At 43.6% G+C, this 26,180-nt stretch overlaps 1 protein-coding gene across 2 annotated transcripts in view; it reads right to left on the bottom strand.

Moving 5' to 3' along the window:
* Window positions 1–26,180, bottom strand: part of LOC127584413 (cytosolic purine 5'-nucleotidase-like) — a 171,960-nt gene that overhangs the window by 36,915 nt on the left and 108,865 nt on the right. For both annotated transcript variants that reach the window (XM_052041205.1, XM_052041204.1), the window contains exons 7-9: window positions 18,917–19,008; window positions 13,981–14,038; window positions 11,581–11,674 (exon numbers count right to left, since the gene is read on the bottom strand). In XM_052041205.1, coding sequence (XP_051897165.1) covers window positions 11,581–11,674; window positions 13,981–14,038; window positions 18,917–19,008 — 244 coding nt within the window. The remainder of the gene's footprint in view (window positions 1–11,580; window positions 11,675–13,980; window positions 14,039–18,916; window positions 19,009–26,180) is intronic.

The raw sequence follows: 26,180 nt of genomic DNA, 5'->3' as shown, positions 1-26,180 counted from the left end.
TATCTATGCCCCTCATGACATTATATACCTCTATTGGTCTTTATTGCAAGGGGGTTGGAATTTAGAAACCGGGAAGTAGTGTTACGGTGGTACAGGGTCCAGTATTATGCACAGTCTTGGTCCCCTTATTTAAGGAAGGATATACAGGCATTGGAGACAGTCCAAAAGTGAGTCATTAGATTAATTCTTAGGATGAGAGGGACGTTAGATCTGTATTTGCTAGAGTTTATAAGAATGAGGGGTGACCTTATGAAAACATATCATATCCTCAGGGCTATGATTGGTTAGATGTCAAGATGCTTCCATTAACAGGGGAATCTTGATCAAGGGGACATGGTTACAAGGGGGCAGCAGTCATTTAAAACTGAGGTGAACAGGAACTTCTCTTTGCAGATGGTGGTGAATCTCTGGAATGCTCTTCCCCATAGAGATGTGGAGGCTGGATCACTGGGGGTACTTAAGGAGAAAGTAGATGCATTTTTGAAAGAATTGGGTATTAAGAGTATGGAGAACCAGCCCAGAGGAGGAGATGAGGCTTAGAGCTGATCAGCCGTGATCAGATTGTACGGTGGGACAGGCTTGAGGGGCTGAGTGGCCTACTCCCGCTCCCATTTTCTAATTTTCTTCTATAAAATGAGTGCTTGCATGAATTAGGTGTTTATCACCTGTGAACTAATGAATGGTTCACTGACCTCTGGCCTGGACAGACGAGGAAGGCGAAGGGGTAATGATACACACAAAATGCTGGAGGAACTCAGCAGGTCAGGCAGCATCTACGGAGGGAAATAAACAGTCGTCGTTTCGGGTCAAGACCCTTCATCAGGACAATAGATATCTCCATAGATACTGCCTGACCTGCTGAGTTCCTCCAGCATTTTGTGTGTATTGCTCCAGATTCCAGCGTCTGCAGAATCTCTTGTGTCTAAGGGGTAATGATACGTTTTCCCCTTAATGAAGCCTCTGTACCTGGCTACACCCCCCATCACCGCATCAACTGTCCTAACTCACTCATTACTTCTTTGACAGCTCCTTCTCCTTTGAGCACCCCATCCATCGCCTCTCATTTATCCTTTATCATCCATTCCAAGTTTCTCCACAAGATGTCATCACTGCTTTTCCCTCTGCCCTGGCACTGAGAGAGTTCCCATCACCAGCATATTCAACTTCTCTGTTCCTCCCCATAAACATGGCCACCTCTTCGATCCTGCCTCTGCACTCTCATGTCCAGTCTTTCTACACCTCCATTCTCCATTAGGAAGGTCTTAAAGCTCTCCGCTTATTTCTGCAACAAAGATCCAACCAGTTCCCCTCCATCAACACTCTCATTACCCTGAACAACTTCTCTTTTGACTCCTCTTACTTCCTACAAATCAAAGGTGCAGCCATGGGCACTCATCAGGGCCCCAGCTACGCTGTGTATTTGTTGGCTAAGTGGAACAGTCCCTGTTCCAAACTTGCTCTGGTACCACTCCCCAAAGCATTCTCCATTACAGCAACGACTGCATTGGTGCTGCTTCCTGCATCCATGCAGAACTTGTCGATTTTATCACCTTCACTACTAACTTCTACCTTGCTCTCAACTTCACTTGGATTCATTTCCAACACTTCTCTCCCTTTTCCTGGATCTTTCTGTCTCCATCTCAGGAGACAAACTATCCACCGACATTTTCTATAAATCCACTGCTACCTAAACTACATCTCTTACAACCTTGTCTCTTGTAAGGATGCCATCCCTTTCTCCCAATTTCTCTGTGTCCGCTGCAAGTGCTCTCAAGATGACACCTTCCATTCCAGGACATCTGAAATGTCCACCTTTTTAAGGAATCATGGTTTCCCTTCTGCTGTGGTTGATGGAGTGCTCTCTCACATTTCCTCTGCTTCTTGTTTTGCTCTCAGCCCACCTCCCTTTAAACATGAGATAGGCATCCCCTAGTCCTCACCTTTCACCCTCCTTGCCTCAACATCCAGCATGTCATCATTTCCGCCAGATGCAAAGGGATGCCACCGCTAGCCACATCTTCCCCTCCCCACCCCTTTCCACCTTCCACAGGGATCACTCTCTCCCTGGTCCACTCATCCCTCCTCATCTGCCCCACCCTGACCTCTGGCACTTTCCCTTGCAACCACAGGAGGTGCAACACTTGTCCCTACACCTCCTCCCTCACCACCATCCAGGGACCTAAACAGCCCTTCCACGTGAGGTAAAGATTCATGCGCACGTCCTCCAACCTCATCTATGATGTGGCCTCCTCTACATCGGGGAGACAAAGCGCAGATTAGGCGACGGTTTTGCAGAGCACCTGCGCTCTGTCCACAATGGCCATCCCAAGCTCCCAGTTGCGTGCAATTTCAAATCCCCTTCCCTTCCGGCCTTGACCTTGTCCACTGCCAGGGTGAGACCTAATGCAAATAGAAGAACATTGTCTTGTCTTCCCCCTGGGTAGTCTACAGGCCAACGGTATGAACACTGGATTTTTCAGTTTCAGGAGCACCTGCCTTCCGTGTTCCCTCTCCTATCTCTCTCCCCTTCCCATCCACCTCCGGTCCTCCCATTCTTGTTCCCTTTCCCATCCTCCCTCCCCACCTCCGCAAACACCTCCTTAATCCACAACGTCGACGATTCATTCTCCCCCCACAGATGCTGCTCGACTTGCTGAGTTCCTCCAGCAGATTGTTTCCTGCTCTTCAATCTGATCTCGACTATCATGGATGGCGCAACCCCTGATCAGATTCTCACTCCGTTCCCCACTTACATTCCTACCTTCTTTCAACATCTTAATCCTGGAAAACGTCTCAATTCCCTCACTGAAATATTAGGTATCCAGTTTCTGGCCCACTATTCATCAGCAGTCCCTTGGGATCAGGTGACTTGTTTCATGGAGACACAAGACGCTGTGGATGCTGCAACCAGGAGCAATAATCTGCTGGAGGAACTCAGCGGGTCGAGCAGCATCTGTGGGGGGGGGGGGGGGGGATGGAATTGTTGATGCTTCGGGTCAGAACCCTGCATCAGAACTGAGAGTGGAGAGGAGAAATAGCCAGTATAAAGAGGAGAAGGGGAGTGGTGAGACTGAGGAGAGAGGTGCGTAGTGGACTGAGGGGGAAGGGGCTGTTGAAAGATGATGGGCAGATCAAGCCAGGAAGGTGGGGTGGGGGGCAGGGGCATGATAATGAGGTAGAACAAAAAACAAGATGATGGAGCCAGGAAGGGGGCTGAGAGGGTGAAGGTGGAGACAGCTGCTGGAGGGTGATAAGCAGAACACAAAAGATGACTTGTTTCCATTCCAATTCTGTGGGTTCTAAGGTGACTGATGAAGCCGTTGTGGAATTCAGACTCTGCCATAGTGGGACAGCGGCTGCTTGACAGGGAGGGTGAATGGTTTGCTCGGGGACCTCTGCGCTGCTTCCACAGTCTTCTTTTGGCCTCTACGTGCACCCGACAAAGAAAAACCTTCTCGAGTGCTCCTCCTCCATTTTGATGTCACATACCAGGGATTCTCACAAGTCACTGAGGACATTATGTTTTCTCAGGAGGGCTCTGAGAACATCCTTGATGCATGTTCTCTAATCCGGTCATCTGTTTTGGTGGTTTGGTGCCAGGGCTGTGAATAATGTGCCCCACTCATTGGAACTGATTGAGTGTAATCAGAGCCTCGATGCTGAGGGTGTTGACTGGAAAAGGATGGTGGCGACAGTCTGCTCACCCTGCCAACCAATTTTCCCCGGATTTGATCCCATCTCCGGTCTCACACTCTCTAGCCGCACCTTAATGGTGAACCTCCCCCACCTCCCCATTCAGTTGATTCTACTGCAACTAATTCCAACCCAGCTTCTTTACTGGACCCCACTCTCAGCTGATATTCTGAAAAGTTCCCTCTCCTTGGATATAGTTCCCTCTGTTTTTAAATTTCCTAACCATCCTCCCCATTCTTGACCCCACTGAACCTACTTCAAACTCTCTTTCCTATCTGAAATTATTCAATGCATTTTCACCTGCCAAATTCATAACATCTTTCCTTAATTCTTTGATCAAATCCCTTTCATCTATTTCCGGCTCAAATAGAAATGATCAAAGTCATAAGCGTCATTCTTTGAAAGCTCAGCTGTGATAAACTGTTCCTTTCCTCTTCCCAACTTTATCTGCAGGTGCCACTGACCAGTCCATTCTCCCACAGTGCCTCTCCCCTGCTGTCCAGCTAGATGACATTGACCTTGCTGATTTAGTGAATCTGCTGAATCACTTGCAATCATTTCTTTGCCCACTCCTGCACTGGACTTCCACAAGGATCTCTCCTTAGCTTCAATGGTACTCCTTAGTTATGTGAAGCCTTTTATAAGAGTTTAAATAATATTTCTGTCATATTAACTAAACAATTGAATAAACTCTAATAAAAGTCAGATATGACCTAAGCTTCCAGTCACCTTTCACTTCAATTATACCATAGTCTGATTTCCACGCTCTTGTCTGTCTACACTGTTCCGAGAAAATTCAGCCTTAACTCAGGAACAATCTTCATTTTTCATTGAGACACATTACAACCTTGCATATTCAACATTGAGTTCAAAGATTTCTCATCGATTCTGAACATCAAATGTCAAAAACTATCTATCTGTGTACCTCTCTTTCCTACTCTCATTCCTTCTCTTTCTCTGGGCGAAATTTTTAGTGAGCATTTCTCATCAGTTTTTACTGTGGAGAAGATCATGATGCTAAGGAACTGAGGCAAATGAGTTGTGATGTCTTGATATTGTCTAAGGTATTTGCGGCCTTAAAGCACATTAAGGTGGATAAATTCCCAGGGCCTGACTGAGTGCATCCTCGGGCCTTGCTAGGGAAGAAATTATGGAGACCCTTGCAGAAATATTTGCTTCATCTTGAGCCACAGGTGAAGTTTCGGAAGACTGGAGGGAGACTAATGTTGTACCATTATTTAAGAAGGGCAGCAAAGACAAGCAGGGAACTACAGGCCGGTGAGCTTGATATCAGTGGTGGATAAGTTACTGGAAGGGATTCTGAAGGACAGAATCTACCTGCATTTGGATAGACAAGGTCTGATTAGGAATAGTCAGCATGGCTTTGTGCATGGGGAATCATGCCTGACAAATCTGTTAGAATTTTTCAAAGAGGTAACCAAGAGGATAGATGAAGGTAAGGCATATGGACTTTAGCAAGGCCTTTGACAAGGTCCCGCACGGAGGGCTGGTCTGGAAGGTTAGATTGCATGGGATCCAGGGAGAGCTAGCTGACTGGATTCATAATTGGCTTGATGGTAGGAAGCAGAGAGTGATGACGGAAGGTTGTTTCTCGGACTGGAGGCCTGTGACTGATGGTGTGCGACAGGGGTTGGTGCTGGGACCATTATTTGTTATTTATATGAACAATTTGGATGAGAATGTGCAAGGCATGGTAAGTTTGTGGATGATACTAAAATATTGTAGACGATGATGAAAGTCATCAAAATTACAGGGGCTCTTGATCAGCTAGGTAAGTGGGCCGAGGATCGGCAAATGCTTTTCAATTCGGATAAGTGCGAGGTGTTGCATTTTGGGAAGTTAAACCAGGGTAGGACTTACACAGTGAATAGGAGAGCCCTGGGGATTGCTGTGGAAATGAGGACCTGGGAGTACAAGTACATAGGTAGACAGGGTGGTGAAAAAGGTGTTTGGCAAGTTGACCTTCATCAGTCAGAGCATTGAGTATACGAGTTGGGACATCATGTTGTAGTTATACAAGATGTTGATGAGGCCACACTTGGGAGTATTGTGTACAATTTTGGTCGCCCTGTTATAGGAAAGATGTCATTAATCTGGAAAGAATACAGAGAAGATTTACAGGAACGTTACCAGACTCGAGGGCCTGAGTTATAGGGAGAGGTTGACAGGCTAAGACTTTATACCTTGTAGCATAGGAGACTGAGGGGTGGCCTTATAGAGGTGTATAAGATCATGAGGGGCATAGATAGAGTGAATGCAGACAGTCTTTTTCCCAGGGAAAGCAAAACAAAGGCGAGGGGGCACAGGTTTAAGGTGAGAGGGAAAAGATTTAAAAGGGACCTGAGGGGCAACTTCTTCATGCAGAGAATGGTGAGTATATGGAACAAACTGCCAGAGGAAGGTCCAATAAGAACATTTTAAAGACAGTTGGATAAATAGATGGATAGGAAAGGTTTAGAAGAATATAGGCCAAACATGGGCAAATGGAACTACCTTAAGTAGGCACCTTGGTCAGCATGGACAGGTTGGGCTGACAAGCCTGTTTCCGTGCTGCATTACTCTATGACTCTCCTGTTCACTCTGTCTAACAGCATCTCAGATTTGTCACACTGCTTGTCTGAATTCCAGGAACATGCACATAAGTTTAAATCTGATAGCTTCTGGAATTGGGCCGATATTGCAAGCATTGGAATACACTCAAAATTTCAATGAAAGTCCATGCATTTGCAGCCTCTTCCATATTTATATTATGGATAAGTCAGTCTCCACTCCAAGATCTGAAGTTGTTGAAGACAAGTTTCTGCCTGACAGCTGCAGGCTGTCCTATTGAGGAAAGCCTTGTGGGCTTAAACTGTGGTTTCATCTGAAACCAAAGTCCTAAGGTGCAAAAGTTAAAGGATGAAATTGAAGCCTGTGTTCTTTATGAATCTTCACACGTACCAGAAAAAAATTGCATTCTCTGATCACCCATCATTTAAAATAGGTTCAATGTGGTGTAAGATGTTTACAATAGGTTCAGTGCAGTGTACAAATAAATTGTATAGCATTTCAAGGATTTCAGAAGTGCTCCTTTTCTATTAAGCAATTTTAAGAATTATTCATAATTGCTAGACTTTGCAATGAGATAGAACGTGGCTTTGATTAGTTCTGAAGTTTTCTTTCTAAATGGTCTATTAATTTCATTTATAATAAAGACAGAAAATGCTGAAAATACTCAGCAATTGGTCGCCTCTGTGGAAAGAGGAAGCTTCAGGTCCTAAAAAGTTAATTCTGGTTCCCACTCCAAAGACAAAACCTGACCCACTGAGTGTTTCTGCTTTTAGATTTCCAGCATCTACAGGTTTTTGATTTTCATTTACTGTTGATTTCACTTATTGCATGAAATGCAGAGAAAGAGAAATCGGCTTTATAATCCTGTTCAGAGGATAGAAAATTCCCTGATTCCATATTGCTTCTGGGAAACTAGTCCAGAATGTTTGCCTTTTCTGTCAAGTTACCACTCCTTATTCAGATCAGTGGCCTGATGTTCGGTCTTCATCCACTCCCTATTTAGGAAAAACTTTAAAATAACTCTCCACTGCATTTACTACATGGGCAGAATCGTTGTTTGCCTACTGCAAGGAAGTTCTGGTACAATGCATTCAGCTTAACATATCCAAATAATACAAAGAGCATTATTTGTTTATGTGAAATCCACCTGTACTGGAAGTCCATCTGCTGCTGTTAATCGATGCGTTTTGGTGCCATTCTGCTGAATAATGACTGAAGTATCTCTGATACCAGAAACCTGTTCCTCTATGACCAGGGAAGTGTGAATGTCAGGCTCGTAGAAAACCTGCAACCAAACTCTCTTTTGTCAGCGTTGGGACATCCTTCTGTGTTGTTTTAAAGCTGGTGACAGACATATCCAAGTTCTGAAGAAATGGCAGAAGAGCTGAAGGCATCAACCACAGTCAACTTTACACAATAACTAGGGAAATATGTTTTAACTCTTTTTTGTAACACAGATGCATGACTGCATACATTTCTGCTTCTTTGCATAATTTTCAATGGACGTGTTTGTTGTAAGAAATGCATTCTCTTGATCATGAAAACCCATTGCAGCTGCTGTGTTGTCATATCTTGAAGATTTCCAATTGACTCAATAATTTCACAGTCACCATCGCTTACACATCAAACTGCACTGACTGTTTGCATCCTACAGGTTTGGGAATTTTGTCTGAAAGAATTGACAGTGACCAATTCATTTCTGATCTGTGTAATAGCAGTTAACTCCAATAAAACGTCATTTTGAGAATGATTCGATACACAAGTGGCACTTTTCAGCACATTAGCCATCCTTTCTTGCCTAAAGGGGTCCCAGTGAATCAACCGTCTCCAAGAAAAGCATTTTCACTTTGATCAGATTCTCAAATTGGTCATCCAATGCATGGCACAGGTCGAACAGTGTCTGACATACAATCAGTTTTACTCCCTTTCCATTGTTTTCTCTTAAGGTGCCTCATCTACCTAACATCAATTCCAAATGTAATTATTTTCTCATTAGAAGTAGCTGTTACACTTAACTGTCATTCTGTGTGGATTGATTACTGAATGCTCTTTTGTTGTTTCTTTAGGTCCTTTTCACCTTTGCTTGTTAAATTTTATGAAAACAAACTATTCTTTTACTTATTTTCTTGAATATTCATGCCATGGGTCTGTTTTGAGTATATGATAGGTTGCTGCATTGAAACAGCAAGATTTCTTGTCCAAGCTTTGTAGGGATTCATAGATTCATACAGTACGGAAACAGGCTCTTCGGCCCAACACGTCCGTGCTGACCAAGTTGCCTACCTGAGCTAGTCCTGCCTAAATGTCTTTTAAACATTGTAATTGTATCTGCCTCTGCCATTTCTTCTGGCAGCTTGTTCCATATACCCACTGCCTTCTGTGTGAAGAAGTTGTGAAGGGTTAAATTTTTCCCCTCTTACCTTAAACCTGTGCTTTCAGCCATCTACGCTCCTGGGAAAAAAAATTCTAGCCTCTCCAGCCTCTCCTTATAACTCAAGCCCTTAGTATTGGCAACATCCTCGTGAATCTTTTCTGCATTATTTCCAGCTTAATGACATCCTTCCTATACCTGGGCAACCAGAACGGCACACAATACTCCAAGTGTGGTCTCACCAACGACTTGTACATTTGTAATATGTCGTCCCTTGTAAATGCCCTGAGCAATGAAGGCAAGCATGCCAAGCACCTTCTTCACCACCCTGTCTACCTGTGCCTCCACTTTCAGGGAACTATGTACTTGCACTCTCTGTTGAAGAACTGTCTTCTGCTAAACATGCCCTTGTTTTCTTCAGTGGAAGGTCCAGACTCATGTTAATATGATGGCTGAACCTTAGATACATTTCTAAAGGATTCTCTTTGGTCCATCACGTTGATTATTTGTCTTTAGTTTGTTTTTAAACTGTTTTTTCCTCTTTCCTGTTTTAACACCACAGCTGAATTCTGCCATTAATCTACCATGAATGTCCATGCATTCCTTAATGTTATGGGAAGAATGTGAGCAAACCCATTATGCACACATCCACAACTGCATGCTATGAGAAAATACATTTACTAGGTTTATGAATTCCAGTGATAGAAAGCACAAAACATAACCAGGGACATGAGCATCACTGGCAAAGCCAGCATTCATCAATCATCCCTGCTTCATTTATCACTTATCCCTACCGGGAAGATTGTGGTGAGCCACCTTCGTGAACTACTAGATTCTCTCTGGTGAAGGTACTTTGGAAGCATCAGTTACGATGGAACTGAGTGGCTTGCTCGGCCATTTCAGGGGCATTTAAGATTCAATTACATTGGTGTAGGTCTGGAGTGACATTCAGGCCAGAGAAGGTAAGGACAGCAGATTTCCTCTCCTAAAGAACTTCAATATACCAGATGGGTTTAAACAGCAAAATAGTGGCTTTGTGATTACGCCAGCTCCTTGTAGAGTCATAGATTGTTAGAGCTATACAGTACAGGAGCAGGGCCTTCAGCCCAACTCATCCGTGCTGACCAAGCTGCTTAACTGAGCTAGTCCCACATGCCTATGCTTCGCCCATATCCTTCTAAACCTTACAAATATCTACAGCGGTATGGTGGAGACCATTCTGACTGGTTGCATCACACCTGATATAGAGGCTCCAATGCACAGGATCGAGAGAGGCTGCAGAGGGTTGTAAACTCAGCCAGTTCCATCACGGCACAACCCTCCCCACCATCGAGGATATCTTCAAGAGGCGGTGCCTCAAGAAGGCTGCATCCATCACTAAGGACCCTCACCATCCAGGACATGCCCTCTTTGTATTACTACCATCGGGGAGGAGGTACAGGAGCCTGAAGACCCACACCCAACGTTTTAGGAACAGCTTCTTCCCCTCTGCCATCAGATTTCTGAACAGTCCATGAACCCATGGACTACCTTGTTATTCCTCTTTTGCACTATTTATTTATTTTTGTAACTGATAGTAATTTTTATGTTTTGCACTGTATTGCTGTCAATAAACAACAAATTTCACGACATATGCCAGTGATAATAAATTTGATTCTGATCCATGTAACTGTCCAAATGCCTCATAATTGTACCTGCTTCTATCACTTCCTGAGGCAGCTCGTTCCATATACCCACCACCCTCTGTGTGATAAAGTGGCCACTCAGGTCACTTTTAAATCTTTCCTCTCTCACTTTAAACCTATGCCCTCTAGTTTTGGACTCCTCTACCCTGGGGAAAAGACTTTTGCTATTCTCCTTACCTATGCCCGTCAAGATTTTACAAATCTCCAGGTCACCCCTCAGCCTTCTATGCTCCTGGGAAAAAAGTCCTAGTCTATCCAGCCATTGCTTATAACCCAAGCTCTCCAGTTCTGGTAACATTCTCAAAAATCATTTTTGCACCCTCTCCAGTATAATGACGTCCTTCCTATACAAGGTAACCAGAATTTTATGCAGTGCTCCAAATGTAGATCAAACTGTTCATACTTATTACCAGACTTATTATCGCCTTAGCACTGCAAATTATTGTTTCTCAAATGCCTATTCAATGCTTGTTTGAAAATCCTAATTGACCCTGTCTCTACTTTCATTGGCAAAGAATTCCAGATCTCTTTTTATTCCTAAATGTCTCTGCTGTTCTGGGATACTCAGGGAAAGAGTAGAAAAAAATTAAAATGTTAAAAATTATTTATCACGTTATTACTTTAAATTTAAACACTATTAATAATTATTACAAAGTAAATAAAAAAGCACTGACCTTATTTAACAAATGGAGCTACACTGGATGTGTATCCAGATCCTTGGCTCAGGAATTACAGAATGCTGCTGGTCTTAGCGGTGAGCAAGAGGTCAAATATGGCCACAGTTCGCTACAATAAGCAGGCGCAGAAGTCTGCTGATGTCTATGACACAGTTACCTAGTGATTCTCAACAGAATTGCCAGCTAACCTTCAGAAGGATCCAGCCTGTTGTTGTTCATTAAAAGAGGTGGGGCAGGAAATGAATGGACAGGTAGAGGCAGACAGCAAGAGGTAGACAGATAGACGTTAAGAGATAACAAATAGAGGCAAAAAGCAAAGCCAATAAGGGAGAAAAAGATAATGAGGAAGAGAGGGGGAGAGAGAGAGAGAGATAGGAGGAGTTGCATGTTGACAGCTTCAGACTCCCAACTGCAGATGCAACTAAGATTCATCACAGATGCCTCACTACAAGTCTTTATTAGTAGTGTTATAACCTTGTTAGTCTCACCAGTCCAAATATGCACCATTTGTGCAGTAACAACAAACTCAGTATTGCAACAGCAAGCTTAAATGTATAGGAATATGATGAAGGAGAAATCCTACAGAATCATGCACGAAATCCATTGTGTCTCGCACATCCTGGAACATATTCCGGTATGACATGAAGAGATCACCACTTTTAAAGCCTGCTTGACAGCTAGGAGAGAAACAAGAGGAAAATTTAGCAATAATGTCATACTTGTAAATCAAGGTACTTTATCAGTGACCACCATTTACAAAGTCTGCAAAATACATACATCTAACCCCTTATTTCCTGTACAATCTCAACAACAGAAGCTTGCATATATTTGTGTCCCATACTACAGAAAATTATTTCAGTGGCCTTTTGGTGCGGAGAGTCCAGAGCAGAGTAAAATGGAAATTTTGGAAGTGATCAGAAGTCACCAATGGGCTAAGGACGTTTTTGAAGAGGGGCATAAGATGGAGTGAAGGATCTGGGGCAGAGGTCCAAAGTGTAATTCATGTGAATGAATGTTAGGCCACTGACTGGATGGTCAGGAACTGGGAACGTAGACTAGAGCCGAAGTAAAGAGCATGAGCTGAGATTATAGACTGCAGGAAGTTACAGAACCAAGGAGCAGTGTGGCTTTGGGGGGATTTCTGGACTCTGGAGGACTTAGAAGTCACACTTAGCTGGGGAATGCATAAAAGTCAGGGAGGTAAATTGTGAGAATTACTTACTGGACAAATTGAAGCATTCTGGATGAATCAAACTGTACATTGAACAGATCACAAGAGGCTGGTCTCAAGGTGACAAAGATCTGAATGAGAGTGAAAGGGAGCTGAGCTAGATGGACATAAATGTTGGCAGACATAGTGCTGGATTAGTTTAAGGTCTGGTTGATTGAATAAAAAGCCTGGGTGCCATTGGTGTAAGTCCTTTTAGGCATACGGAAAGGGGGATAGAATTTGGGGTGAGGCCATGAATTGAGGCCAGTATTTAACAGCTAAAAGTTCTGTTTTACTTCAGATAGGTCTCAGGATGTGGTGTTGTTGGTAAGCAACTATTGTCCTTCACCCCTGAGTTGGTAAACTACTATCTTGAACTACCACAGTCATTCTAGTGAAGTTGCTCCCAAAATGTGGTTGTGTAAGGAGTTCCAGAATTTTGACCCAGTGACAAAGAAGGTAGGGCAACATACTTCCAAGTCAGGATGGTCTCCAACTTGGATGCTGTTGGATGAGTAGTTGTGCTGCGTTTTGTAGATGGTACGTATTGCCAGTGGTGGAGGGAAAGAGCGTTTAAGGTTAGGATGGGACGCTAACCAAGAAGAATGCTCTTACCCTAGATGGTATCAAGCTTCTTGAGGGGTGTGGGAGCTGCACTTGTTCAGGCAAGTGGAAAGTGTTTCATTTTTCCTGACATGTGCCCTGTAGATAGGGGAAAGGCCTTGGGGTGTCGGGAGTGTGTCATCCACTTCAGGATACCCAGCCTGATCTGCTCTTGTGCCCTGTAGATAAGGGAAAGGCCTTGGGGCGTCGGGAGTGCGTCATCCACTTCAGGATACCCAGCCTGATCTGCTTTTGTGCCCTGTAGATAGGGGAGAGGCCTTGGGGCGTTGGGAGTGCGTCATCCACTTCAGGATACCCAGCCTGATCTGCTCTTGAAGCAACTGTACTTGTGTGGCTGGTCTAGTTGAGTTTCTGGTCAATGGTGATTATCACGATATTGCTTCTGGAAGACTTGTGATGGTAATACTACTGACTGTGGAGGGTGTGGAGGGTGATCAGACTCTCTCTTGTTGGACGTGGTCATCACCTGGCACTTTGGTGGCACAAATGTTACTTGCCACTTATCAGCCTATGCTGGAATTTTGACTTGGTCTTACTGCATGCAGTCTGAAGAGTTGCAAACAGAATTGAACTTTGGACAATAACCAGTGAACATTACAACTTATAACCTCATGATGAAAGGAAGGTCATTGATGAAGCAGCTGAAGATGACTGACGCTGACATTGGGCATGCAATGAAAAACAGAGTCCAACACGAAATTGAGGGTTGTACTGAAAGGGAGGTTTGGCCATTAATGAAAATTGGTTTTCATGCACTTGGATACTATCATTGACAGAAAGGAGAGAAGTAGGATGTTACTTAGTGGGAGGTCAGATTCAATCCCATAATTAGCATCTCTTTATCTTTGGTTCTGTCATCCGGTTTGGGTGCAAAACAGTTCCAGATTCATCCATTGTGGGATGAACTAAACTCCTGATCCAGGATGTTAGTGCTAGCGATTGTTCATTGTGGTAACAACGAGGGAAACCTGACAATCTCTCAGGACTGGGGTTACCAATCATGAGCATGACAAACAAGGGCTATAAAACCACAGAGACCAATAAAAACAGATAAAAGAGTACATGTTATTAACTTCATGGAACACCCTTTGAGGGCTGGTTTAAGCAGTCAAAAGGAAATGACTAACAAGGAGTTATATGGATTCGTACCTGCTGTATTCCGAGCAATTGATGAAGAAATCCACTAGACAGGCATAGAGGTAGGTTTCTGCAAAGAAACAATAGATGTTTGAAGCAGTACACCGAATCCAGACTTCAACCAATTTCCTGCTGGAGACCCAAGAGAGGCAACACCTTTATCAATCAATTGTTCTAAATGCATCAACAGTTCTCCACATTAATACAGAGGATTTAGATTGCCACTGAGACATTGTCCATCCTGGGACTGCGAAAATTCACACAGATTAGATTGTTTGTGACTGTGAGCCAAAACTACCACATTGAATTTGCAAATGCCACAAGAACAATGGCCAGGTTAATCCACATACAGTCCACTGCAGGGGCCTGGTTTGCAAACTGTCAAGTGCAGAAGAGGCATTAATCAGATATGAAATGAAGGAAAACTATGATGTGAGGTTAAAGAGAAGTTTGGTATGATTAACTCAGAATCTGAGGGGAGGACAGTGACTTTAAAACTAACCATGCACTACATGCACTGGAGCAGCCGCAGACTTCCACTGGTCCACCTTCCTCCTGGCGATGTTTGTGCATGCAACAAAAACATTAAAATCTTTGTGTTCCCCATCTCTCCTGAAGGTGCCAACTAACACTGACATATTGTTCACAGAAGATGAATACTTTTGTAATCTCCATGTGTGTGCATTCCAGCAAGTGCCAGCAACCTCTTCAACCATAAAAACATAAAAATTTTACAAGACAGAGCAAACCATTCAGCCCATTTTGCCTGTTAGTGGAAGAAGAGCTTCTAGCTTAATGTTAGCATCCAGCACTGGGTCCAAAACCCTTCAAATATATAACAAACGCTTGTCAAATGTGATGAGCATTACTACCCTTTCAGGCAATGAGTTATTCGAAATAGGAGCAGGAGAAGGCTTATTGCCTCCTTAAACCTCTCCAGCAGAAAGGTGAGGTGGGGGAGGGTGGATAAACAAGGATGGGGGAGGGGAGGAAGGGAGGCAGGAGAGGGAATTGATGCTCTGAGGAGGAGAGTGAAGGCAGGTGGGGGCGTGGGGGGGTGGAGTGACCATTATCCTTGTGGAGGAGAGCAAGGGCAAGTGGAAGAGCTAAACCAGCTGCTGGAAAAGGAGGGAGGACGGGGTAGTAAGGAAATGCGGCCGATATGAGGACTTCCAGAGCCCTACTACCCCTGGGATGAAAAAACAAATCTCATCATCCTTCTAGTCCTTCCACCAATTATTTTAAATGTATCTTCCCTAGTTTTTGACACCACAGCTAAGGGAAATATATACGTTATCTACGACCCTTATAATTGTATGCATCTGAATGAATCTCTTTTACTCAGAGAGTGGTGAGTGTGTGGAATGGGCTGCCGGAGATGGTGGTGGAGGCGGATACGACAGGGTCTTTCAAGAGACTGTTAGATAGGTACATGGAGCTGAGTAAAATAGAGGGCTATGGGTAAGCCTAGTCATTTGTAGGGTAGGGACATGTTCGGCACAGCTTTGTGGGCCGAAGGGCCTGAATTGTGCTGTAATTGTTCTATGTTCTATGTCCTAGGTCTTCCCTCAGCCTACTCTGACCAAAAAAAAACCCAGCTTGTCAAATTTAACCTATGGCTAAATGTTTCCAGTCCAGGCAACATCCTCGTAAATCCCCTCTGCACCTTCTCCAGTGCAATAATGTGGTGACCAGAACTGCACGCAGTTGTCGAACTGTGGACTTACCATGAGGCCCAATCTCCACAAGGTGAATGGTTGTACAGTACTTGTGAACAATCAGACTGTATATTCAAAGACACTCTATGTGTCATGAAAATCACTTTCATTGCTTTTGTTTTAACTTGCATCCTGACCACCTCCCTGACCCACTGCCCTTTGACAAAGAGTGAAGGCATTGAGATTTAGCGCTCATTTCTAATCACCAAAAGCTGTTAAAAAATGTTTCAGTTTTCATAATTGTGTGAGTTTAACTTTAACAATCCTGGATTCTATCCCCAGGTTTGGTCTGGTGAGACTCCACCGCATGTTGAGTGAGTGGTGCACTGTACCATCGTTTGGATGCAACAGTAAAGGTGAGCACTTGTCTACTTGAGGTAAATGTAACAAAAAAAGACTCCTGGACTGCTTGAAGAGGAGGAATGGATATCTCAAGTGTTCTGACCAAAATATATCTCAAACAACACTCATTTCAGTCATTGGAATTTGCACATACTTGTTCCACATAAACTGGTTGCCACATATCCCAAAGCTACACTTCAAAAGAATGGGTTTGAGATGCTTTGAGGCAATTTGACATTTGAAAAGTTTGATGAAAATCTAGATCTCCTTTTCTAAATGTTATCTGCAGTTATTTTTAAAATGCAGAATTTTAGGAATTAATGCCTTTACTGTTGCATCCAAACAATGGTACAGTGCACCACTTACTCAACGTGCGCTGGAGTCTCACCAGGCCAAACCTGGGGATAGAATCCAGGATTGTTAAAGTTGAACTCACACAATTATGAAAACTTCAACATTTTTAACAGCTTTTGGTGATTAGAAATGAGCATTAAATCTGTATAAAATCTCAACAACTTTTTTCAATTGAAGGAAGCCAGTTGTGACTCGGTAGCTGTGCTCTTACCTCTGCTTCATATGGACTCCTTCAAATGAGGACAGTTAAATAATGCTTCATTTTATTGCTTATTAATGAAAAGAAATGAAAAAAAATCCTAAATATTAAACTTGCTGGAAAAACTCAGCAGGTCAGCAAGTATTTATGCAAAGAGAAACAACATTTTTGAAGATCTTTCATCAGAATTGGAAGGGTGAGAAAACATGTTCGTTTTCCAAGAAACAAACTGCTGGAGGAACTCAAGAGGGTCAGGCAGCATCTGTGGAAGCAAAGAGATGGTCAGTGTTTTGGGCTGATAGCCTGCATCAAGACAGAGTGTAGAAGGGAGATAGCCAATATAAAGAGATGAGGGAGGGGCAAGGCAGGGCTGGCAGGCACACCAGATGAGGAGGGAGATGATAGGCAGGTGGAACCAGGTAGGGGTGGAGGTAATGGCTGGTGGCTGATAGGTAGAGACAGTGGGGGAGGGGTGGGTGGAAGTAGAGAGAGAGGCTGGAAGGTAATAACTGGAAACAATACGCTGTAGATGCTGGAATTTGAAGTAAGGAAGGGGAACCAGATAAGGGGGGGATGAGAGGCAGGTGGAACTAGTTGGGAAAGGGGATAGGAGAACCAATCCTCTTCTATCCTCTCCCCCACCTGGTTCCATCTGCCCATCATCCCTCCCTTATCTGGTTCCCCTTATCACCTTCCTTACTTATCAGATCCCAGCATCAGCAGCCTCTTAATACAGAACATACAACAGCACAGGAACAGGCCCTTCGGCCAATGACGCCAGTGCCAAACTAAATTAAATCCCTTCTGCCTGCACAAGATCCATATCTCTCATTCCCTGCATATTCATGTGTCTATCTAAAACCCTCTTAAACACCATTGGCGCCCGTTCCAGGCACCCACCACTCACTGTGCAAAAAAACTTGCCCCACACATCTCCTTTAAACTTTCCTCCTCTTACCTTAAATGCATGCCCTCTAGTACTTGACATTTCTACCCTTGGAAAAAAATTCTGACTGTGTACCTTATCTACGTTTCTCATAATTTTATAAACTTCTATCAGGTCTCTCCTAATCCAGGGAGCATCCTGGTAAACCTCTTCTGCACCCTTTCCAAAGCTTTCCACTCTTCCTGTAATGGGGCAACCAGAATTGCACACAATACGCCAAGTGCGGGCTAACCAAAGTTTTATACAGCTGCAACATGACTTTCTGACTCTTATACTCAATATCCCAGCCAATGAAGACAAGCATGCCATACACCTTCTTTACCACCCTATCTACTTGGACCCCAAGATCCCACTGTACATCAATGTTGTTAAGGTTCCTGCCATTAACTGTGTACTTGCCCCTTACATTTGACTTGCAAAAAGTGCAACACATCACACTTGCCCAGATTAAACTCCATTTGCCATTTCTCTGTCTATATCTGTAACTGATTTATATTCTGATGTATCCTTTAACAACCATCTCCACCAATCTTTGTGTCATCTGCAAACTTACTAACCCACCCATCTACATTTTCATCCAAGTCATTTATATACATCACAGACAACAGAGGTCCCAGCGCCGGTCCCTGCGGAACACCACCGGTCACAGACCTCCAGCCAGAATAACACCCTTTCACCACTACCTCTGTCTTCTATGGCAAGTCAATTCTGAACCAGCTCTTGTTTCCATTTATCACCTTGCAGCCTGTCTCGACCTTCACCCCCCCACCCTCCACCTAGCTCCATCTGCCCATCGTCTCCCTCCACATCTGGTTCCACCTATTGCCTGCCAGCTCCTGCCTCACCCACCCTCTCAGCTCCTTATGCTGGCTCTCCCCTCTCTACACTCTCAGTCATGATGCAGGGTCTCGACCTGAAATGTCAACTATCCCATTTCCTCCACCAATGCTGCCTGACCCATTGAATTCCCCCACCAGTTTGTTTTTTTGCTCCAAATTCCAGCATCTGCAATCTCTCGTGTCTCCAGGATAGTTTTCAAGTTCAGATTAAGATTCTTTGACCTGAAACCTAAGATGTTAACCCTGTTTCTCTTTCCATAAACGTTGCCTGACCTATTGAGTGTTTTAAGCACTTTCTGTTTTCATTTCCAATTTTTGGTATCTGCAATTTTTTTCCATTTTCAAGCCTTAAAAAATATGTGAACAAAAGAAAAATGAAAGAACCACACAAATATTTCAGGCAGAATCTGTGGAAAGAGAAAAAGAGTTACGTTTCAGGCTAAAGATCTTTCCATGGACCCTTTTCATGGGTTAAGCTCCTGTCAGGTGACTCAGTAAACAAAATATTGTCCTCTGTGCTACTTACAAGACAACAAGTGTTCAAACCTACCAGCAAGGTTAAAGAGAGTGTTAAGGATGTAAAACCGTTCTATGTCATCTCTTTGGATAAACTTGTTGGAGTATTGCTCAAGAATCTCTGACCTGAGGGAAAAAAATGATGAGAGGTTGGTCTGAGAAAGCTCAAGTCTACATGGAGAGAATCTAACTTGCAATTGTAGCAACAGAATGAAACTAACTCCAGTCTTACAATGAAATATCACAGGTATTGGAGTGAAGGTCAGGTTTATTGGCATCTGGAGTAGAATCAGTGAAGGTTTCAAAAGGAATAGTCAAAGACAGCAGTGAATCTGTGGAAGTCTCTGCCCAGGGAAACAGTAGAGGCTACCTCATTAAGTATAGTTAAGATACAGTTAGATAGATTTTTGCATCGTAGAGGAATTAAGGGTTATGGGGAAAAGGCAGGTGGGTGGATCTGAGTCCATGGCCAGATCAGCCATGATCTTATCGAATAGCGGAGCAGGCTCAACGGGCCAGTTGGCCGACTCCTGCTCCTGTTTCTCCTTGTGTTCAGAGATTTTGAAAGAGGATGTTAAAATATCACACATTGAAGAACTTTGGGAATAAAATATTCCATCAAGCAGATTGATGGAAGGTTCAATCCCCATTGTTCAGGAACCATGAAAGGCAGTTGATTAACAGGGAGGGACATATAGCTGGAGATGTTTAAGGAGTTGGTGTGAGTTGAGGACACGCAGGGCTTTGTAAACCATGGCAGTGTTGCACTGGAGGAGAGGAAGTCGAAGGGGATCAGCGAGGATAGGGTTGATAATAATACACAAACTGGAGTTCCAGAGAATTTGCAGCTTATGTAAAGGGACACTTTGGTGGTCAGTAAGGAAAATGTGGAGAAATTAATTCCTTTGTCTACTGAAGGCATTTATCATTGGTTGCAGCAGCGGTGATTTGGTGAAGATGGAGATAGAGATAACGATAGGGACAGATGAAGTGGATACTTTAAAAAGCAAGCAACAAGTTAGTTTCAACCTAAGCAAGCGATGAAGAGGAGGTAAATGTCAGGATCAGACTGGATGATCACAATGCGTTTGTTGTTCTCACGATGTAAACTGAGAAAGTTCAGCAACTAAAGCGGTGAAATAATTGGACGGGACAGTGACATTTATAAATCCAAAGATGGTGATGGAGAATTAAAGGTGGGCTTTATCAGCTTACACACTAAAAGTTAACTCGTGCTTTTAACAGCATCCATTGGTATAGCATCTCTAACATAATAAAAACATGCCAAGGCAGGACCATTATCAAACAAAAATCTGTTAGTGAGCCATTTAAGGAGATATTAGGGGAAGGAACATACGTTTATGGGGAATATTGTCTGCATGCAGATGCCAAAAATTAGCAGGCAAAGAATTGAACTTTTGAACATTTTCTTAACAGTCCAGGGGTGATATGGGGGGGTGGGGGGGGGGGGGGTAGCGAGATCTATTTCTGGGGAAGAGATATGTTGGAATGGGTTCTGTGGAATAAGGTGACAATGGAGAAGAATTGCACAGTGGTCTTTAACAAAAACTGTCAGAAGAGGAGAGACAAAGTGCTGGGGCCATGTTCATTCAGAGCAACAATGTGATCCTGAATAGGGAGAATTTGGCTGTGGGAAATGGGAGCAACGTGACCAGAGAGATCCAAATGGAATGGTGGGAGAGCTGGCCAGAGAAGAGTGGCAGAAAAGTGGTAGGTTGGAGGGAGCAAAAAGGTAAGTTTGTAGGGAACAGATGGTATCAGGGTTTTGAGAAGGGAGGAAAATAGAAAATAGCTGCTGATGAAAGAACCAGATTGGGGGAGCTTTCCTCTAGAATCGGGTGTATGTTCTTCTGGAACAGGGCCACATATTAGTATGATGATACATTTCATTTAAATGAATTCTTGATCCAATTCCTCAATGCCCAGGGAACAAAGAACTATTGCAGCAACAGGAGAAAAACATTAATGATGATTATACTGGAGCCTGGCCACATGCTTATCTGAGAAGCTCAATGGAACTTTGGGGATGAGGAGGGTTGCAACTTAATTCTTTTAAATTTCTTGGACAATTATATCCGAGTCTCATTTTAGATTGTGATTAAGTGCATTTTGCGCATTTCCTTTGAAGTGGATTTCTCAGCATTCTGGAACGTAGCAACTGGAGAGATACTCCATATCACCCAGTTGTTTGTTCCGTCAGTCACTGCATTTCAACAATAGCTGCTCTCCTGTCAGCAAGGGTTTGGGACAAGAGTAAGCAGTTATAAATACACAAGTGTTATTTTCACTGTGTAAGACACAAGAACTCATCCCTACATTCCAGATATTGTGAAACCTTCCACATGCCAAATCAACTCTAGTTTCGACTTTACTCAAAGATTCTGTTTCATTTTATTTTGCAATTTCTCCATTCTCCTTTGAATTTCTCACTTAATTAATGTTGCTGATGGCACGAAGTACAAACTACCATCTACTAGTTTGGAACTCACACAACCAGTGTGGAACTCATAAACTACACATGCACCATAGAATGACTCTCACGCTAGTGAAAGAATTTTAACCCTCTCCACACATAGCTAGTTAAGATTGCCTGGAAGGGACTTTCCACTGGGGCCATACTACCTTCTCTTGTGCTATGATTTTAATATGTTCTACAGAGCAGGAATGGGGGACCTTTGCCATAAACTGGCTTGATTCTTTAAATATGCAAATCAACCAATTACACCACTGTGACCTGAGCAAGACGAAGTGTTGCGATTTTCTCGTAAGGCCAACCAACAGGAAGAAAAAGTCTGGGGCAAGAAGGCCAAAATCTTTTTATTCTTTTCTCATTTCCTTTAAGAAAGTAACAGAGCAGAAAGTGAATGGGATTGCCCTCACGTCAGAGCATGGGTCCACTGCACACTGATTCTAGGCCATTGTCAGTCACTCTGCACTCATGATTGTATATTTTTACAGGAGAAATTTCTCCAGTAAAGGCCAGACAAAGATGAAATATACAGTGAGCTCACCTGGGGGAATAGAGGCAAAAACAGAGCCTTCACCCATTCCCTCACACTGGTCTAGATCGTGCAAATGGAAAGTGATCTCTGCCTATCGTACAATGGCTACTGACCATTACTATGGAATCTCTCTTATTCCAAAGCTTTTTGCAAGTGCAATAGAGACATAATTCTCAGCAGTGACATTCCTGCCTCCTCAGTGTAGTCCCAGAAAAGTTGAAACCTCTACATTGCCTGTTTTTCTTCCATTAATTTTTTAAACTGGGATTCAGTATGAAATAAACTGCTGGCTGTTTGTAACTAATTTTCCAGAGAGGCTAGGCCATGAGACAATGGTTGAGAATGGCCCAGACACAACACTGCCCTGCAGGGCTTATCCCCAACATTTTATTTTGCTGCATTCCTCCTTGTTGATTGTGGCCAATTCTTTTGATCTTGTTTTGAAACTATCAGAGTCTGTGACCACCAAGTGGAACAGCAAGGGAAAAGGGCAGTTTATAACAAAGTGGAGTTCACTTAAGCCGCAGCTATGTGAGGAATCTCAGGCACAGGGCTTAAGAACCAGCTATTTATATCAAAGGATTAAATGCTAAATGTCATCAGAAGCTACTCTTTGGTAAAGAGAACTTCAGATTTGCAAACCAACTGACTGATTTGGAAAACAAATGCTGTGTAGGTGGGAGTAAGGGGTAATAACTCCCCAAAATGTCCTTGGCAGATAGGGGGCCAGTTAAAATTGCCCAGTTGTCTGAATGATTCAGGAAGCAACTGCTCAACCACAAGGAAACCCAGAAAACAGTAGAGGGATCCTCTTTGGCATTTGTAGAATTCAGCAGCGTTTACCAGGAACCTGTGGTTTATCACCAGGTCATTCCAGAAGGGCCCAAGGGATCCCAAAAGGTAAGGTTTTCCAACAGTTTGGGGAAACCCAACCTACCTCCTGGTTCCCCAAGCACCATTACTGAAGGATCACACTGTACTTCGCAATTGTGAAAATCACTATCATCCCCACAGAAGAGCACTGCCATGTAACCAGCCCCACACCTGGTCTCAGCAAGTGGCCCCCAGGCCCTCCAATTTTACCCATTTCTTCCGATTCTTGCCAAAAAGGCTGAGACAGTGACCTGTAAGACTCATGGTTGTTAAAATACACCGTGCTAATTTCTGGGACAGTGGGGAGATGGGGCATGGGTAGGGGTGGGTTTGAACACGCATTAATGCAGGGAGCCAATGCAACTTAGGAAAGACAGAAGGGAATTGCTGAATGGGGTGTTATATGGCACTGGGGCTATGGTGGGTTGTGAGTTTATCCAAACGTGAGGTAAGAAGAGGCAATTGGTGTCCACAGAGCAGCCTTGATAATGGCCTAGATGTGGGCTTTGCAGCTTGGTGCATGGCCCTGATAATTGTGTGTTGTTGAGGACAGCTTTATTGTACAGATGGCAAAGGGGGTGGATTTAGGACATGAGTTTTAGGTGGGAGCCAAACAGATTTACCAATTTCACCAATTCTGAAATGAAGGCTGTGAGGTAGGTAAATAGACAGCACAACCATTGCGAACCAACCCCGATGGTAAAAAGGTAAAGTTGAATTACCTTGGTGCCTTCGTGGAAGGAATGGGAACAGGAAGTACCACTGAGTTACTCTCATATGTCAACCGCCATACCTTCCTTTGTATCTTTTGTCATGCTCATGTGGCACCAGTCATCTTCTTCTGTGATATGATTCTATAACTAGTGAGTTGCTCTGGTTGAGAGCCAGCAGGGTCACAATGGGCTGAATGGTCTCCTTCTGCATTGTAACCATTCTCTGATTTTATGATATGGTCTCTGGGAATAGTAGTCCCGACTGTTTCATTATCCGACTGAACCAGACTGTGTTGAACCTCTGCATGTCTTGTTCACCCACAGTTCAGCTTTGGTTTCCAGAATCTATCTCACCATTTCCACCTCCACACCTAACTCAGTCAACCTCATAACCTGTATACGTCCCTTGTGGACCACATATCATCAATTGTACCTGGAGTAGAACGCAAGGTTAGATTCAAGCGGACCATATGATAAGACTTTTGAAACATAGAAACTTATGTAACATAGGAAAATAGACCTAGGAGTAGCCCATTTGGCCCTTTGAGCCTGCTCTGCCATTCAATATGGTCATGGCTGAGCCTCCATCTAAAGACCATATTTCTGCACTCTTCCCATACCTATTGAGGCTTTTTGTGTCTAGAAATCATTCAACTCCTTCTTAAATATGTTCAGCAACTTGGCCTTCACAGCCTTCGGTGGTAGAGAATTCCACAGGTATCACCATCCTCTGAGTGAAGAACTTTATCCTCCTCTCAGTTGTACATATCTTTTCTGTATCCTAAGACTGACCCCTCATTCTAGACAACCCAGCCACGGGAAACATCCTTCCTATGTCCAGCCTGTCTAGCTCTATCAGAATTTTATACATTTCAATGAGATCTCCTCTCATTTTTCTTAACTCTAATGAGTATGGGCCTAGTCAATCCAATCCCCCACCATCCCAGGAATAGCCTGCTGAACCTTTGCTGCACTCTCTTTATGGCAGGTATATCTTTTCTAAGGTGTGGACACTAAAACTGTACAGAACTGGTCTCATAAGGGCCCTGTATAATTGTAGCAAGACATCCATGCTCCTATACTCAAAACCTCTTGTAATGAAGGCCAACATACATTTGCCTTCTTAGTTGCTTGTTGTGCCTGCAGGTTTGCTGTCAGTGACTAGTGTACAAGAACATCCAGACCCCTTTCTGCATCCACATCTCCCAATCTACCACAATTTAAATAATACTCTGCCTTTTCATTTTTCCTACCAAAGTGGGTAAGTTCATATTTATCCACATTATATTGCATCTGTCGTGTATCTACCCAACCTACTTTTCTAAATCACCTCAAAGCCTCTTTACATCCTCTTCACAGCTCATGCTGATGTCACAAAACTTGATATTACATCTGGTACTCTCAACCAAGTCACTGATATAAATTATGGGGCCCAAGCACTGATCCCTACGGTACCCCAAAAGTCACTACCAAGCACTGGAAAAGACACATTTTGCTTCTACTTGCTTTCTCTGTACCAGAACCAGAGAGTTTTGCTGTTGGTTATCCATCTGTAACATTGACTCAGTTTTTTTCTCTCAACACTTGTAGCGGTTGCTACCGCGGAATGAACACAAGACGCGAGTCGTAGAGTTTCAGAACAGAACTGGTTTATTTTCCTGCCTTGCGCGGGCCTTTTAAGGGAGACTGTTCCTGCCCAATGCAACCGTCATCAAGTCTTTCCCGCGCGCGGGTTCTCCCCGTCGCTCGGGGAAGACGAAGGCCCGCCGCCATCTTGGGCCTCGCCGCTCCGACACCGTGCGACCCGACTGCTGAGCCGGTTCGCTTACCCGGACAGTGAGTCGCTACACACTGGCATAGCCTGATGTGCTGGACATTCCTACAGCTCGACACTTCACAGCTTTTACATGCACTACTGATTCTCTCTCTCTCTCTCTTTCTCACACACACCCTCGTCACCCTATCAACCAGATGGCTTTATCAATAGCTCATCACCACAGCAATGCTGGCCTCAGAGATTTAATCTTTGTTGTGTCCATCTGTAAGCAGAGAATTAAATTCATTTTTGATTCCTCCTTAGTATGTGCAAAGGCCTGTAGCACTAACTGGCACTACTTGGAATGTGGTAATGCTTTGCGAACTTACAGGAGTACACAGCCTTGACATTAGATTATGGTGAAAGCATGTCTCTACATGCTGTCTCTGACTTTAAGTTACGTGCCTAGGCTGAAAGCCACGAGGGATAAGAAGGTACAGACTGGTATCATGACTGAATGGAAAAGTACTAGGGTAGAGGTTTTGAAGGGTATAAAAAGGGACTACTCCTTTGTGCAGAGGAAGTCTCGCCTTGGGCTGGGGCCGTGACCAGTGCTAACTGGTTTTGCGACCCCAGCCTGAGGGACAGACTGACACAAGGCTGAGAGACAGCTGCAGGACAGGCTGCTGCTGGACACCTGGGCTTCCCTCCGGCATTGCACCCGATCGGTTGATAAGTACTCTTTTTCTGTTATTAAGAGTTCTTTCTTTCTGTATTTTATTCCTTAAAATTCTAATAAAGTAGTTTTTATAACCTTTAACATGTGTATAATGCCTCCTTTGTTTGCGAATACCTCTTGCTGCTGAATCAGAAAAAACAAGGAACAAAATTTTAAAATATTTTCGTTACACCATCTCTCCACCACCACCTTTG

The sequence above is a fragment of the Pristis pectinata genome, chromosome 29 (assembly GCF_009764475.1).
Source record: "Pristis pectinata isolate sPriPec2 chromosome 29, sPriPec2.1.pri, whole genome shotgun sequence".
Taxonomy (NCBI): domain Eukaryota; kingdom Metazoa; phylum Chordata; class Chondrichthyes; order Rhinopristiformes; family Pristidae; genus Pristis; species Pristis pectinata.
This window is presented reverse-complemented; position numbering and strand designations above follow the sequence as displayed.